Source organism: Symphalangus syndactylus, chromosome 21 (genome assembly GCF_028878055.3).
Source record: "Symphalangus syndactylus isolate Jambi chromosome 21, NHGRI_mSymSyn1-v2.1_pri, whole genome shotgun sequence".
NCBI lineage: Eukaryota > Metazoa > Chordata > Mammalia > Primates > Hylobatidae > Symphalangus > Symphalangus syndactylus.
In genome coordinates this window covers 82,265,196-82,281,025 of record NC_072443.2, presented here as the reverse complement: position 1 = coordinate 82,281,025, position 15,830 = coordinate 82,265,196, and the positions used below count along the sequence as shown (strand labels likewise).

General features: G+C 42.5%; 1 protein-coding gene across 3 annotated transcripts in view; it reads left to right on the top strand.

Annotated features, from left to right (window-relative positions):
• PTPRG (protein tyrosine phosphatase receptor type G) overlaps nt 1–15,830 on the top strand; it is a 751,407-nt gene that overhangs the window by 599,533 nt on the left and 136,044 nt on the right. For all 3 annotated transcript variants that reach the window (XM_055259569.2, XM_063630796.1, XM_063630795.1), the window contains exons 7-8: nt 4,092–4,249; nt 14,627–14,819. In XM_055259569.2, the coding sequence (XP_055115544.1) occupies nt 4,092–4,249; nt 14,627–14,819 (351 nt within the window). The remainder of the gene's footprint in view (nt 1–4,091; nt 4,250–14,626; nt 14,820–15,830) is intronic.

Here is a 15,830-nt window from a genome sequence, read left to right as displayed (position 1 = left end):
TAAGTGAAATGTTATTTCCCCAAAAAAGAATCATATTATTCTCATTAAGTAGATATATATTTTGAAAATTGTTCTCAGTTATTAATAGCATTTCAAATACAGTTAATAAGATCGTGAAAGTGTGCTTGTTATTTAATTACCTACATAACATCTTCACATTCACCTCTTGGCCTGCAAAGCCTAAAATGTTTACTCTTTGGTACTTTACAGAAAACGGTTGCTCATTCCTAGCTTAAAACCCAAAATGAGCCAGCCTGTACCTCAGCTGGGCTCGTGCTCAGCCACATGCTTGCCTTGAAAAATCTGGGCTTACAGTGGGCCAGGAATTATACCAAGCCCTTATGTCTGTTAACTTGCTTAATTGTCACAGCAACCCTGAGAGTAAATATTCTCATTATTCCCATTTTACAGATGATGGAAGTAGCTCAGAGAGGTTAAGGCCTTTGCCTAAGGTCACACAGCCATCAAATGTCAGTTAATTTGAAGCCCATACTGGAGCTCTGGCAAAGAAAGCGCTCACCTAGACTACGCATGCTGATGGACAGTGTGTCTAACGTGGGGTGCCTTGAAGGGCACAAGCAGTAATCCAGTTAAAAAAAAGAAAAAGACATGCACAAAACATTAAAGAAAGTACATGACAAAACATGGGTAGCTTAGAGGAATAATAGTAAAAGTAATAACAATTAGAGTAAGAATAATATCTATCACGTATGAGATGTTTGCTGTGTTCCCAGCTCTTTCTGAACCCCTTTCTTATGTTGACTTATTTATCATCTTCACTACTGCAGCCTAGGAAGGTTTCATAACCCGCCTACGCGCACACAGCTCACAGATAGCGGAGTTGGGATTTGAACCTGGGCAGGCCGAAAACCTGTTCTCCAGCAGCAACCCTTGAAGGAATGCACAAGTGCTGGGGGTGCTCTTGCAGGCAGTGGTTAGATGTCGGTTTTCAGCACTGAGTGATGTTTCCTGCCCTCCAGGCATACTGTTTCAGAGTTCCTGGAGAAATAGTCCCATGTGAGTGTCTGTATTCTTCACATGTTTTTGACCTTGGGTCTTTTACTTCATCCTGGTCTTGTATTTATCCAGCCCTAAAGTCAAAGAATTGGACTACATCGATGGCTTTCAAAGTGTCCCTGGATCCCCTACTCAGCTTCAGCCACCAGGGCTGACTTAACTTATTTGAGTTGCTGGGGTCTTGAGCAAGATTTTGTTTGAAGTGACCATCCTTTGGCCTCCAAAGCCACTGAACTAAGCCACTGGACTGTCCCACTCCCTTCCAGATCACAAAGTCCTAAGATTCAATGGCAGCGATAGTGGTGGAATGAATAAGCAGTGAAGCCAGGCCCCCCTCCCCTGTCCCTTGTACCGGGTCTACCCACCTCGCCACCGATCTGACTGCACGTGCTGATCAGCAAAAGCCAGAACTTGCCTCTGAAGCCCTGGTGTTGGTCAAGAACAGAGAGGCCCTTTTGAGTTTGCAGCAGGGGTCACACGCACTTTCCATCATGCCTGCTCAATCCATGAGCCCATCTGAGAACTTACATAAGAGCCCGACCCTGCCCAATCAGTGTTCCCCTTTGAAATCTAATCTCCTCCTGTTGGTGGGGCAGGTGCTTTTGCTTTATCTTTTGATGCTCTTTAAAGCCATGGCCTCCTCCTAGAGTGTGTTTAGATGAGGGCTTGGCTGCCAGGGGTTTGCCGGGGTTGTCTTGTCACTTCCTGTGAGCATACAGCATGCTTAACTGCAACCGTAATGTTGGACTGGGCTCTGAGGGGAAAACTCTTCTGATTCTCTAGCCATTCGGCCTGGATCCCTTGATCCTAAGGCAGGTTGGTGTGCTGCGGTGTGACTCCAAGTTCGCCTACAACATGAGGGAGACATGAAGGTGGCAGTTTTGCAGTTGGTGGTGCCAAGCCCTACCCACACCCTCTATCGCTTGGGGCTTTGTGTTGACTATTTACACAGCCCAGGAAGCTCAGAGGCAGCAAGCAAAGGCCAAAATATTTTCTTCTCCCGGCCAAACCAGGCCCCGCCAAGCATGCTTGCAGAGGTTTCCCCTGTCATTAGGCTGCTGGTAACCAGGTTTAAATTAAAGCCCAGACTTGCCAGTGGGCGGAGGGGCAATTCCGTTATTTCTAGCCTTTTGTACCACAGAAATTGTTTTTGTAATTTTGATTATAGAACCCTATGATTTGAAGACTTTTGCATTTATTGGTTAATCCTGAATTTTTATTTTGGAAAAAGAAGAATTGAACACCTCTCTGAGAATCAGCCAAGGTTTCTGAGCCTCACGAATAACTGCTGTTACTTTGCTGTTCACTAGTGCTTGGGCTTGGTTATTTAACCTCTCTATTCCTTGATTTCCACGTCTGCAAAATGAGTATTAGAAAGCACATACTTCATAGAGTTGTGAACTAAGAGAGCATAGTGATGTGAATAATAAAAGCCTAGATTCTAAACCCAGCTACCTGTTTCTGTATCCCGGCTCTGTAAACTGGGGATAATCGTAGGACTAACTTCATGGAGTTATTTTAAGCATTTAATAAATTAATCTTTATAAAGCTCTTAGAACAGGGCCTGTTGCATATAGTAAATGCTGTTTAAGTGTTTGCAACATGTAAATACTCAGAATAGTGCCTGGCATATAGGCGAAGCTAAATCAATATTAAGGCTTCTTCAACTAATCTTTTCCAAAAGGAAATTGCAATTTTAATTGTAATATAGTTGATTCCTGTTGGGTTTTTGCATTATCCCCTAGTTACACAGACTTCTTGAGTCTGGTGATGCATTTGCCTGCACTAGTTGTTCTGCATGAAAATGAGAAGAGGAAGGAAGGAGGAGGTATGAGGCTTGGGAATAATATTTCTATAGGCTCAGGTGTGTCTATGAGGTCACCTGGAACCCTGTTCCCAGGGCCCATGGTGGAAGCCATGAAGGAGCTAAGGGACCCCATGAACAGGACTCCAGTAGTCTTACTGCATCTCTAACAGGGAAGGGGAGAGAATCCCAGATGTAAACTCAAGACTAGATGTCTGGAGATGTATGTAGAGACTAGAACCTTCTCTGACTCATGAAAGAAGCTAGACAGTTTACTGGGTGTGCTTGGGAGAATTATAAGACATTCTCCTCATCTTCTCTGCGACACTGTTCCTTCCTGTCCCGGGGCCTTTGCTCATGCTGTTTCTACTGCGTACAGTGTTTTTCTTCACCTTGTTTGCCCCCACCCTTGCATTTTCACCTAGCTAACCTCAGTGCCTTCTTGGGCTGAGTCAGAGCTGTGTGGAGTCTCTGGTGTCAAGACACCTGGATTCACATCCTGGCTTTGCTTCTTAGGAGCTGCGTGACCTTGAGCAGACACTAACCCATTCCATGCCTTGCTTTCCTCATAGATTAGTCATATTTTCATTGTTGGGTCTGACCTTCAATATCATTTCTTCTGTTTAAGGGAAGACACCTCCACGTTTGTAAAAAGAACGCTGGTTGCTGGGGCCATTCTTTTTAAGTTTCTAGTTGTGCCTTGGTTGGGCTTCACTTCAATTTGGAGAGGACTTGGTTGAAACCATAATGAAATGTAGCCAGCTTTGGAATTGCACGTTACTGGTGACTTACAGTTTTCTTTTCATAATGATTCTCTCATTGTGTCCCAAATTTTGTTCCACTGATTATCTATGTGTTCATAGATAATTAGCGAAGAGTTCTATGATGAAACAAGATTGGGAAGGGGTGGGTTAAACAAAGTCAAGCCCATTTCTTTTCTGCAAGACTTCTCAGAGATTTTGGTATGCTAGAGTATTTTGTCTATTTCCTGGGGAAGGGAGAGGGAGTTTAATGTGGCCCAACCATGTTCATCATGGAACCTGTTTTTTATTGAAATATACTGTGGTACTGGTGTCCTCAGAACACATCCTGGGAAATGCTGCTTTGTTTACTGAGGCTCTCCCACCACCAAATGCTAGTGCTTCTCAGGATATAAACAAACATAAGGCTTGTGATGTGGCACCAGCATGCCGAGGGTGTTGACTGTGTCTGCGGCTTGGAATGGCATGACTTACCATTGTGCTTTTCTTTTCCCTTTTTCCCCAAACAGAGAAGGAGACCTTTCTGGATCCTTTCGTCCTCCGGGACCTCCTGCCTGCATCCCTGGGCAGCTATTATCGGTACACAGGTTCCTTGACCACACCACCGTGTAGCGAAATAGTGGAGTGGATAGTCTTCCGGAGACCTGTCCCCATCTCTTACCATCAGGTAGATATTCTTCTTAAGTGGGGTTTCTGTGTTTACTTGTTTTGTATTGACTTAACGATCCAGCATGGCTAGAGTATACCAGTAAGGAATTTGTTCTTGATCCTGTGCACTTCATTGATTCCTGCAGTCTTTCCCACAAACATGTTTTTGAACCCAAGAACTGCAAGCTATAGAACGTGGTTTCTTAGCTGCAAATGAAATTAACTCACTAAAGAGAATTGCAGGCACGAAATCTGAGTATTGTTTAAGTATTCAATCTTGAGGAGGTAATAATAGCTATCCTCGATGATGAAGACCTTTTGTGCCAGAAACTCTTCTAAGCTCTTTACAAATGTTGACCCATTTCGTCTTCGTGAACAACACTCTTGTGAGGTAGATGCTATTTGTACCCCCATTCTACAGTCTTATGAGGAAGGTGCTGTGCATACCCCCATTTTATAGAGGAGATCGAGCCACACAGAAGGTTATTTGCCTGCAATCACACAACTGGTAACCATGCCGTGGTGTCTGATTCCAAAGATCATGCTCTGACCACTAAGCCTACCCACAGTTCAGAAAAGAAAGAGATTTGTGGACATGGAGAAATGAAATAAAACATATCATTGATTGAGTTCTTTCTGTGTGCTATGTACTTTACTCAGCACTTTATACATATCAGCTTAATCAGTGGCAACACAAACATAGAGAGATGGGTATTCACATAGAACATCGTGGCATGGAGAGATTGGGTAACATGCCCAAAGATTCATGGTTAATGAATGATGAAGCCAAAAACTGAGCCTGGGTTTGCCTGATTCCAAAACCCATGTTTCTGACCACTACTATACTGTACTGCTTCCTTCCGAGTGTGGCCTGAGCACATTTCATGGGAAGGCATGATTTAGGCTGAGCAGTTAACTGTGGGTAGGAACTGATGAATTGGAGATAGGATTGAGGCAGTGTCAGAGGAAGGGGAACCATCTGGGCAATGAGAGGTCTTTAAATCACCTCATGAGGTTTGGATGTATGGTTGGGGATGATTCTTAGAAGGGACATGTTAGTTGTGCAAAATTCAGCATGGATTGAATTACAAAAAGTGTCACATTTCTTCTGCATTATTCCCAAAAACAGAGCCAGGAACAATGGGTAGGATGTGTAAGAAAGTGGATTTGATCCATTAAGCAAGACTGTCCAAAATTGAAAGGTACTTAGGATGTCTTTCATAGAAACGACGACCTCCTCCAGTCTGATTGTTCTAGTACCAGTTGACCTTCTGGGTCTTATGTCAAGTATTCCAGTAGGTGGGTCTGAATAGACATTGGCCAACCAACTACTTGGCTGGCCTTGGGTCACATGTCCATCTTTGAATGAGCCATCAGAGGTGCCAGATAGCATCCTGAAACATCCAGTGTTACCTGTCAGTGGGTAAATGGGGCAGGTTCCCTAGAAGAAGGTAGGGGCAGTAGAGACACTATCCCCCTAACCACGTTAGGTCGTGTAAGGCCAGGCTGAACAAATGTATTTGGCCTCACTGCTGTTTTGGCAGTCATTTTACTTTCAGATTTTTTTTTCCTTTTAATCTGACCCTGACAATAAAGAAAGGACTGGTGATTTGGTTTCAGAACAGGATCTGCCAGCCTTAAGGAGATAATGAAATAAGAAATGAGTTTTCTTCCTAATGATGATGCCAACATTGTTTCATTAAAAAAATTATAATAAAGTTACAGCCCAAATACTTATATATGCAGGGCTGGCGGAAGAGTTTTTTTTTTCAAGATCCTTTTTTGTCAATTAATAAATACTTTTGTCTTGAAAGATTGAAAGGTTTACGGCTCAGTGGTTCATGCCTGTAATTTCAGCACTTTGGGAGGGTGAAGCAGGAAGAACCCTTGAGCCCAGGAATTCGAGACCAGCCTGGGCAACATGGCAAGACCCTGATCTCTACAAAAAAAATTTTTAAATTATCCAGACGTGGTGGCACATGCCTGTTGATCCCAGCTGCTTGAGAGGCTGAGGGGGGAGGATCACTTGAGTCTAGGAGGTCAAGGCTGCAGTGAACTGTGATCACGCCACTGCATTCCAGTGTGGATGACAGAGTGAGACTCTGTCTCAAAAAAAAAAAAAAAAGAGAAAGATTTGAGATAATGAAGTTAAGGAATACTGATTTGGCTACTTTTCATGTAGAATTCCATGTAAGGAGAGTCAGCGAGTCGTTGATTAGCTGGAGAGAAATAAGGACCATTAACATATGCTGGGTTTCATTGTAGCTCCAGATTTGAAACAAAAAACAGAGTTTGGGGCTTGGATGTGTTGCCAAGTGTTTGTCTTTTAGAAGCATTTTGATTACCATTTTTGTAACTGGGGCTCTGAGAAAGTGCTTTTTAAATATCTGCTCACTGTTCCACTCTCTGCCACCCGTGCGCTCAAAGAGAAGGAATAATGTAAGATTTGGATTTGCATTCCAATATATAACTTCTCTCTAGGTATTGTGTTGCAGGGAAATAGAAAAGAAATCAAATCATATTTGCTTTCCAGGTTCTTTGCTACAAACCATCTTAAGATAATACTTTACTTTTATCAGACACTGCTTCATGTGTCCCTCTCTCTCTCCCAAGGGAGGAAAACAGCTCATATTCATGTGGCCAAACTGGATCCTTGCTGGCTGGCTTTGTGGAGGTCACAGCTGTGTCAGCCCTTGGAAAGGAAAGCATTCACCATCCAAGTATTATCGCTTCAGACCTTCCCACCCTGACCCTGCCAACATTCTTTCTGAAGTTAGCACAGAATGTTCATTTCAGAAAGGCGAACAGCCAATTCGGAAAAGCCAAGTAGTCAGGATTTCCACGTCTGCCTCTGACAGAAAGAAAACACTCCTAGTCTCTCATTCTTCTACTTCTCTACAGTCTCTGTATTCTCTCTTTTCTTCCCTGTCATCCAGCATAGGTGCCTGCACTCAATGAAAATTTGAGCATATTCACCATGAAATATAACGGTTCGCACAAAGTGTTGACTTGTATGATGTGGATTTCTTTGAAGCCTTTTAGAGTACATACGGGCAAACATTAATCTTTCCTCTCTTGTTCCCTTTTGTGAGTGTAGTTGGGCATTCAAGTCAGCCCTGCCAGCCAGTGCACTTGTACCTCTGGCTTGTGTGATAATCTAGATTAAAATACAGCATTGCTAATGGAACCCCACATTGGTTTGGGATTCCCCACTTAGTCAGCATGGCTTACGTGGCCCCTGTAAACATCTTCTGAACATATCAGGCCAAAATCATGTCCCCCAAACAAAATGGGTCACCCCAACAAAATGGCAGCACTCTCGGCCCTTCTGTGGGATGTCAGAGGAGCCGGACAACACATGGAGATGGTTGCAGGCAACGTGTTCATGATCAGTCATAGAAGATGATTAGCTTTCAGTCCAGTTAACTAGAATTTGTTTTCTTCTAGAATAGTGCTTCTCAGATGATGGTTCTTTGCCCATAGGCAACTAACCCAAGCCTTCCTTTCCAAGACTGTTTGCATCTTGTAGGTTAAAATAAGGCACTGCCTATGATTCTCCCCAGCATGAATTTTACTTGAGTGCTTGTAGGGGGTGCTATCAAAAAGGCAATAAATAAGTCTGACTGCATCTACTTTGTTTACCTTTAGATGTGTGATTTTTTTTGTTTTTTTTCTGACAGTAAGCTGGAGTGGACAGAAAAGGTTTAATGGCATGACCCTTTTTAACCAAAGGTATCTGTGAGAAAGAGTAGAGCAGCTCTTTGAAATTAAGACTGCATGCTTTGGAGGCAAACTGCCTGGGTTCCATTTATGGCTTTGTTCTTTGGCCAAATTACTCTGCTATTTGGTGCCTCAGTTTTCTCATCTGTAACATGATGATGATAATACCCTCCTCATGGAGTCACAATAAAGATTGACTGGATGGAAAATGATGGAATATGTATAAAATGCACATCACAGGAAGTGCTTGGGAGATATTAGGCATTGTTGTTGTTGCTGTTGTTGTTGTTGCAGGTATTAAATGATCACCAAGCGTCTAAAGCAGCACTGTCTGGTAGAAGTAAAACCACATCGTTTAAAATGTTCTAGTAATCATGTTAAAAAATGTAAAGAGAAACAAGTGAGATTAATTTTAATAGTATAGTTTATTTAATCAAATGTATCCAAAATATTATCACTGCAAATGTAGGGCTAGCCATATTTCTAATGGAATAGCCACATGTGGCTACTGGCTGTCACAGCTGTAAGGTTTATCTCAAAGCCACGACAACTGGTGAGTCACTTAATTCAAAACGTTTCTATTTCAACACATGACGTGCAGTGCATGTGAATGAAGGAGGTTTTTTAATGATGGGGTGAAGATGCCATATTAATCCAAAAGAGATGGCTTTCTTTGTTAATTACGGTGAAGTCCTTTTCTTTCTATAAAGCCCTTTCTATAATGACCTTCATGGAAAACTGACTGTAGCCACAGGAGGGGCATGGCCCTGCGTTTAGCTAGCTGTTCTTAGATTTTATCTTTGCAGCTGTGGTTCAGTAAGTAAAATTTTTGATGCTCCAGATTACTGGGAATTTAATATTCCATTATCATTGTCTTGTTTAATAATGAGGCAACAAACAGGATCTGCCCTGTCATCCCTCAAATGTGTGGTGAAGCTAAAATAATCTCCATGATCTTAGGTGAGATTTTCCAGTTTCTAGTCAGTATCCTTGGGTTCCTTACTGTGCTAATAATGGACCCTGGTTTTGTTTAATTGCCATTATATGCTTAAACTATTGTACGTATCCGCCTTTTAATGGCTCATAATTATATTACTTTTGGTATTCTCTCGTTTCTCCCTTTCATCCACAATGGTGCCCTGCCCAAGTCTTGTGGACAGGAGCTCTTGCTATACACGAATGGCATGAATAGATTTCAACTTGCCTTTGATTTGAACCGACAGACTAAAAACTAATTATTCTCTGTAATACTTTTATAATAAAAACTAAGTTGAAATGATTTATATACACTTCGAGCCAACACATTTGCAATTCAAGGTTAAAATTGTTCTTGAAACGGCACCAGTTAAACTGCAATTACAAATCCCCAAGCAGGGATAAAAGAAAGAAATGTTTTACACATTCACTTCAAAAGTTTAAGAGTCAGTTTAATATTATAGAAATAAAAACTTTCATTTATTTTTACTAAATGATAAAGACTTCATTAGTTGTATTAAAGTCAAGAGAAATCCAAGTGTGTTTATTACCCTCCTGTGGCAAAGGATCAGCCAAGAAAAGTGAGGGCTTTGGGAGGTGGACAGCATTTTCTCCTTGGGCCTGCTCTCTTGTTCCTGCCTCCCAGTTCTTTCTCTGTTGGGCTATTGGCAGTTTCTATTCAGAGTGCAGAAGGGTGAAGATAGATAGATTTATGTTGCTGATGCAGGGTGCCCTGTGTGGAGTGGCCTTGGGGTAAGCTAAAGGGAATTGTTTCAGGACTTATACTATCACTGCATCCATTTCTCCAGTGCAGTGTGACTCTTTCGGTGGATAATGCTAAGGCCTCTTATGCCTGTGGCATGAAATAGCTGAGAACATACAAAATAGAGTCACACAGACCTGCTATTCTAAGCCTCACTTCACCTCTCGGTTCCCGTGCCTGCATTAGTCCATTTTCACATTGCTATAAAGAACTACCTGAGACTGGGTGATTTATTAGAAAAGAGGTTTAATTGGCCATACAGGAGGCATGACTGGGAAGGCCTCAGGAAACTTACAATCATGGCGGACGGGAAGCAGGCATGCATCACATGGCTGGAGAAGGAAGAAGAGAGAGAAAGGGGAGGTGCTACACACTTTTAAACAACCAGATCTCGTGAGAATCCACTCGCTGTCACGGGAACAGCAAGGGGAAATTCCGTCCGCATGATCCAATCACCTCCCGCCAGGCCCCTCCTCTAGCATTGAGGATTACAGTTCCACCTGAGATTTGGGTGGGGACACAGATCCAAACCATATCAGTGCCCTTGGGCAAGTTACTCAATGCCTCTAAGCCCAATTTCCTTACTAGTCAATAAAACTTATACTAATACTGCTATTAATAATAATATTACCACCAGCCTCGCGGGATTTCTGTGGATTAAGTGAGAGAAAGCACATACCAGTCTCAGCACAGTGCCTTGCATGTAATAAGCACTCAGTAAATACTGGCTGCTAGTGTGCATGATATAATAAGAGTGTTCTGTAATGCTACTTTAATGTCATTACTTTCAGCTAAAAAGAAGTTGGAAACCAAAATAATGTCTGTAAAGTACTTAAAGAAGTACCTGGCCTGTCATAGGTTTCATAAATATAAGGGGGATAAGGAAGGGAAGGTTGATACAGCATTTTACAGTTGTTGTAAGCTTAGAGTACAATTGTAGTTACCACGTTCCTCATAAAATAATAATGACAGCAGTGATAGTACTTACTGAGCACCTGCTGTGTGCCAGGAATTATTCCAAATATTTTATATATCACAACTCATTGAATAGTTACAAAAACCACAGGAAATAGGTAATACTGTTACCTCCATTGTACAAATAAAGACACTGAGGCACAGAAAGATTAAATAATTTGACCAAGGTCACACATTTAGCAAGTAGGGTTTAAAAACAGGATTTTGTACCCAGGTAGCAGGGGTAAGGGTTTTGAATTTGGAGAATTAGGCATAAGCCAGATCATAAGGGCCCCACCATTAAAGATGGGAAGCTGTTAAAAAGTATTGAACGGAGGCATGACGTGATCTCATATATATTTTTCAAGGATCACTGTTTAGCTGTTAACCAGATCTAGAAAAGTAGAACAGATTACGCACCAAACATAGGACCGGTCAAAGACCCAGAAAGACACAACTTTGTATGGTTTGTTCTGTGGCTCCAGCCTGATTTCCATATTGCACAACTCTAGGGGACACTTTCTCATGGTGGGCTTATGGCACCTTTTGGAATCAAACAAAATGGAGGTCCAAGGCAAGGGTCAGGGTCCAGGGACAGACTGAAGTTGCTGTGTAATGATGTATCAGTAGATTTCATCACTGCACACTTGCCAAAGTGAGAAATGTAGACTCCTCTCACCATCCGAGGCTCCTGGAGGTTTTTAACTCACTGGCCAAGCATGCCAGTTACCAAAGAGACAGGCCACTGGCGATTTTCATTTAACTTAGAAAAATGACAGGGTTTTAGTGAATGCCGCCAACCCACAGAAGGACATTTGATGAGTGTGCTAAGCTTGTCCTCCTTTCCCTCTTTTGTATGACTGTCAAGCGCAACTGTGATCCAGTTGACAATATAATCTCGTTCAGGTCATCAGTTCACTCCCAGAACCATCACATCCTTTCTTCAAAATCTTGGGGCAAGTTAAGTTAATAACAAGGAAGCCACCATGCTTTTAAACCATAACATGTCATTAAGCTGTAATAGCAATTTAAGTGAAAGCATTTTTGTGTTAAATTCAGAACCTGCCTGATTTTTACAGTTATGTGACTTGTTCTTTCCTGAGGCTTCAGAAATAAACTTTTTAGGAGAATTTAATGCTGGCTGTGAAAGAAGCAAGTATTCTAGAGAATAAACAAACTTCAGAGTCGTATTGCTGAGACAGTTTTCTGAGACAGGCCATTCTTTTCTGGCATCTCAGAGATTAAACTATTTCGGGACAGATGGCTGTCTCTTCCAGAAAATTTCCGGTCTAATTCACGACGTATGGCAGCCCAGTCCATTTCTCTAAAAAGTCATCCTGAAAGTTAAGGAATGTCTCTCTCTGTTAAACTCACGTCTCTACGGCTTTAGTTTAAGCCAATTTCCTTTTATTTGGTCTTCTCTGGACATGGAGGAGAGCTGGTGAGCTTCTTCCACATATGAGGGGCTTTATGAAATTGCTCCTTATTCACCTTTTCTTCAGGCTAAACAATTCCACTTCCTTTAACCTTTCCTCACAGGATTTATTCTCCATCTTTTTAATCATTTTGATTGGTCTTTTTCTGGGCTGTCTCCAGAGGGTCTTTATTAATACTTCTCCTATGATTTTAAGAAGTTATTTTCTCGGAGAAAATCAGAGACCTGCTCTCACATTTGATGCATTCAGTTCTGACTTTGGTAGTCCTATCAAGTGAGTTCATGTCATGAGTGGCGGTGATTTTTCAACATCTTTAGTTGTCTTCATTTGAGTGGCTCACGTTTGGACAAAGTAATCAGTCCCATTTTCCTGATTTTTCTGTCATGTCTTGCCTTTCCTTTGCTGTAAATAAAGAAGGAATAGCAGAAAGAATGGGAAGGCAGGCAGATGCTACCTAGAGACACTATGAGTTTTTATGAGAAGTAAAGTAACTCAGAGAATTGAAGTAACACAAGAGTAACAGGCTGCTTTGGCTTTTAGGCTGGTTGTGAATCCGTCCTGGTTCTATGTAAAAGGTAGAAAAAATTCCATGGTTTATTATCATTTTACATAAGCTGCATAATTGGAGGGGAGGTAGAATGATAGGTGAATTCATATACTTAAATGATTTTTGCATGGCTAATATCACTACCTCAATTCATCGCTTTCTCATACAAAGAGAGAGGGCAGACTGTTTGGAAGCAGGTCATGTTCTGTGTCATTCTCTGAGGCTGTTTGAGAAACAGTGGGGGTTAGTTCCAGGCTTCAGGATGACCACCTAGAATTTGCAGAAACCCAGATAGTGATTTCCCTTTTTTATTTTCCGCATTAGTGTTAACTGCCTTCTGGTTCCCCAAAGCCTAGACAGTGACTCAGTGCACAGAGAGCATCTTTCTAGCACCATTCGACCATTTCTCCTGCAGAAAGCACTCTTATTTGGCACCAGAGGATCCAGATGGGCCAGAAACAGTTCATTCAGCTTTTCTCTTCATTCTATTTTCTTCTCCTATTAGTATTTTTGGTGGCTGCATATTTCAAATTACAGTTCTTTTTTTTTTTTTTTTGGTGACAAGAATAACTTTGTGGCCTGTTGAGGACAAGTCTCTGTCACTCAGTTGCTGTTCCATTCCTCATATGTAATAGAATTACTTGTTTTATTTTTTTAAAAAATTTTATTTTTTTTTTGAGACAGAGTCTCATTCCATCACCCAGGCTGGAGTGCAGTGGCACAATCTCAGCGCACTGCAACCTCCGCCTCCCAGGTTCAAGGAATTCTCATGCGTCAGCCTGCCGAGTAGCTGGAATTAAGGCGTGCACCATTATGCCTGGCTAATTTTTGTATTTTTAGTAGAGACAGGGTTTCAGCATGTTGGCCAGGCTGGTCTCGAACTCCTGACCTCAAGTGATCCACCCACCTTGGCCTCCCAAAGGGGTGAGATTTCAGGCATGAGCCACCGGGCCTGGCCAGAATTACCTTTTTTAATGGTCACCATGTTGAGAGACACAAAAAAATCCCTTTTTTTCGTTTTGTTCTGTTTTTGAGACCGGGGCTCACTCTGTCACCCAGGCTGGAGTGCATCGTGCAATCATAGCTCATTGCAGCTTGCAACTCCCAGCCTCAAGCAACCCTCTCACTTCACCCTCCCAAGAAGCTGTGACTACAGGCATGCACCACCACGCCTAGCTGATTTGTGTATTTTTTGTATAGGCAGGGTCTACCTGCTATACTCTCGGTATAGCGGGTTGTCTGGGCTACTCTTGAACTCCTGGGTTCAAGCGATCTTCCACGTCAGCCTCCCAAAGTGTTGGAATTACAGGCTTGAGTCATCACACCTGGCCCAAAGAATCCCTTTTGATAATAGAAATATGATTTGGGCACCCTGATTTTTTTCCTTTACTTTCCATAAAAGTTAGATCGGCAGTCTTGTAAGCAATGTTTCTTAATAATATTAATAATAATGATAACAGCTAACCTTAATTGAGGACTTAACTGTGTACTAAGCAATTTACATAAATGTTAATACTTCTAACAACTTTATAAGGTAAGTATTATTATGTGTTTTACAGTTGTGGATACTTGAATTACAGAAAACTTGAACAGTTATCTCTGATTACCCATCTGGTAAATGTTGAACTTAGGCAGTTTGACTTGCAAGTCACACATGTAGTGACTTGGCGACTTTGCCAAACTTGATTCCAGCAGGGCACTGCAGAAAGACTGGGACTGTCTCATAGGAGGTACAAACTCAAAGAGTGCGGTACAGCCTCAAATGAAGTGTTTTCCTGGTTAGTTGGCAGGACAGAAGCCACAGCCAGATGAGCCTGTTGGCAGTGTTTCCAGCAGGCAGCCTCAAGTCCTGCTGGGTTTAGCAGCCCTGGCATTGGGCACTTCCTACCGTTTCATGCTCTTATCACCTTCGCCTGCTTTGGACCAAATAGCTTTTCTAATTGTTGTGTGTTTTTTGTTTTTTGTTTTTTTTTTCCCTCCCCTCTCTGGTTCTCTGTTCAGCTTGAGGCTTTTTATTCCATCTTCACCACGGAGCAGCAAGACCATGTCAAGTCGGTGGAGTATCTGAGAAATAACTTTCGACCACAGCAGGGTCTGCATGACAGGGTGGTGTCCAAGTCCGCCGTCCGTGACGCCTGGAACCACGACATGACAGACTTCTTAGAAAACCCACTGGGGACAGAAGCCTCTAAAGGTATATTTGGATTAAGTGCCTTGCCCAGAGGAAGATTCCTTATCATAAATTACTTTAAATTTAAACGAATTCAAAGCCAGCCAAGAATTGGGACTTGGTGTTAAATGCGTATGTTTCTCTGCTAAAGGGAGCCTGTCTGGCTGAAAAATAGGAGCAGGTGTGGGAATAACTTCTGTTAAATAGGTATGATAGAAATTGCCCTTTTGACCAATAATAGATAATTCTGTCTGCATTTCTGCCTTGTAACTTCAAAACTTACTGGCAGTGTCTAGAGAAAGCTTTTTGAAAAGTGTCTTACTTTTTACGTGTTTCCCTGTTGACCAGGACTTTATCTCTGAGCTCAGACATCAGTGAAACGGGAGAGTTCCCTGACCTCCCCTCCACTTTGAAAGACATGCCACAGGAATGTGGCTCATCTGTTCGGTCACTATTTGCTGCTCAGACACCTTATGGGAGGGGGAGCACACAGATGGGCAGGTGCAGGAGCCAGGGCGAGTTCCTTAGGGCCCTGGCACTAGGGTTATATATCTGTGGCTCCCGAAGCCCAAGTGGGCATGTGTTACAGTGGGCTCTTTCAGCCTTGCCGTCTGTGGACAGCTTAAGTGTTAACCAGCTCAGTGACCTCTTGGTACCCAGGTCCTTGTCTGGCGTCCAGGAACAATCAGGTCGCACATGGACTTGAAGGATGAATGTGGGGATTTTATTGAGTGGTGGAGTTGGCTCTCAGCAGGATGTATAGGGAGCTGGAAGGGGTATCGAGTGAGAAGATGATGGAGTTCGGCCATTTGGTGGCCAGTCTCCTCTCTGATTGTCCCTTGACATTCAGATGCTCCTTCTCTTCTCCCTGCCACGCCATTCTGCTATTCTTCTGCTCTTATGTTCATCCCCCTTGTCTGCTTCTGGAGCCTGGGGTCTGGGTTTTATATGGGTACAGGATAGCGGGGTATGGCGGGCCAAAAGGCAACTTTTGGTCATGAAAACAGGAATGTCTGTTTTCACTTAGGGCCCAAG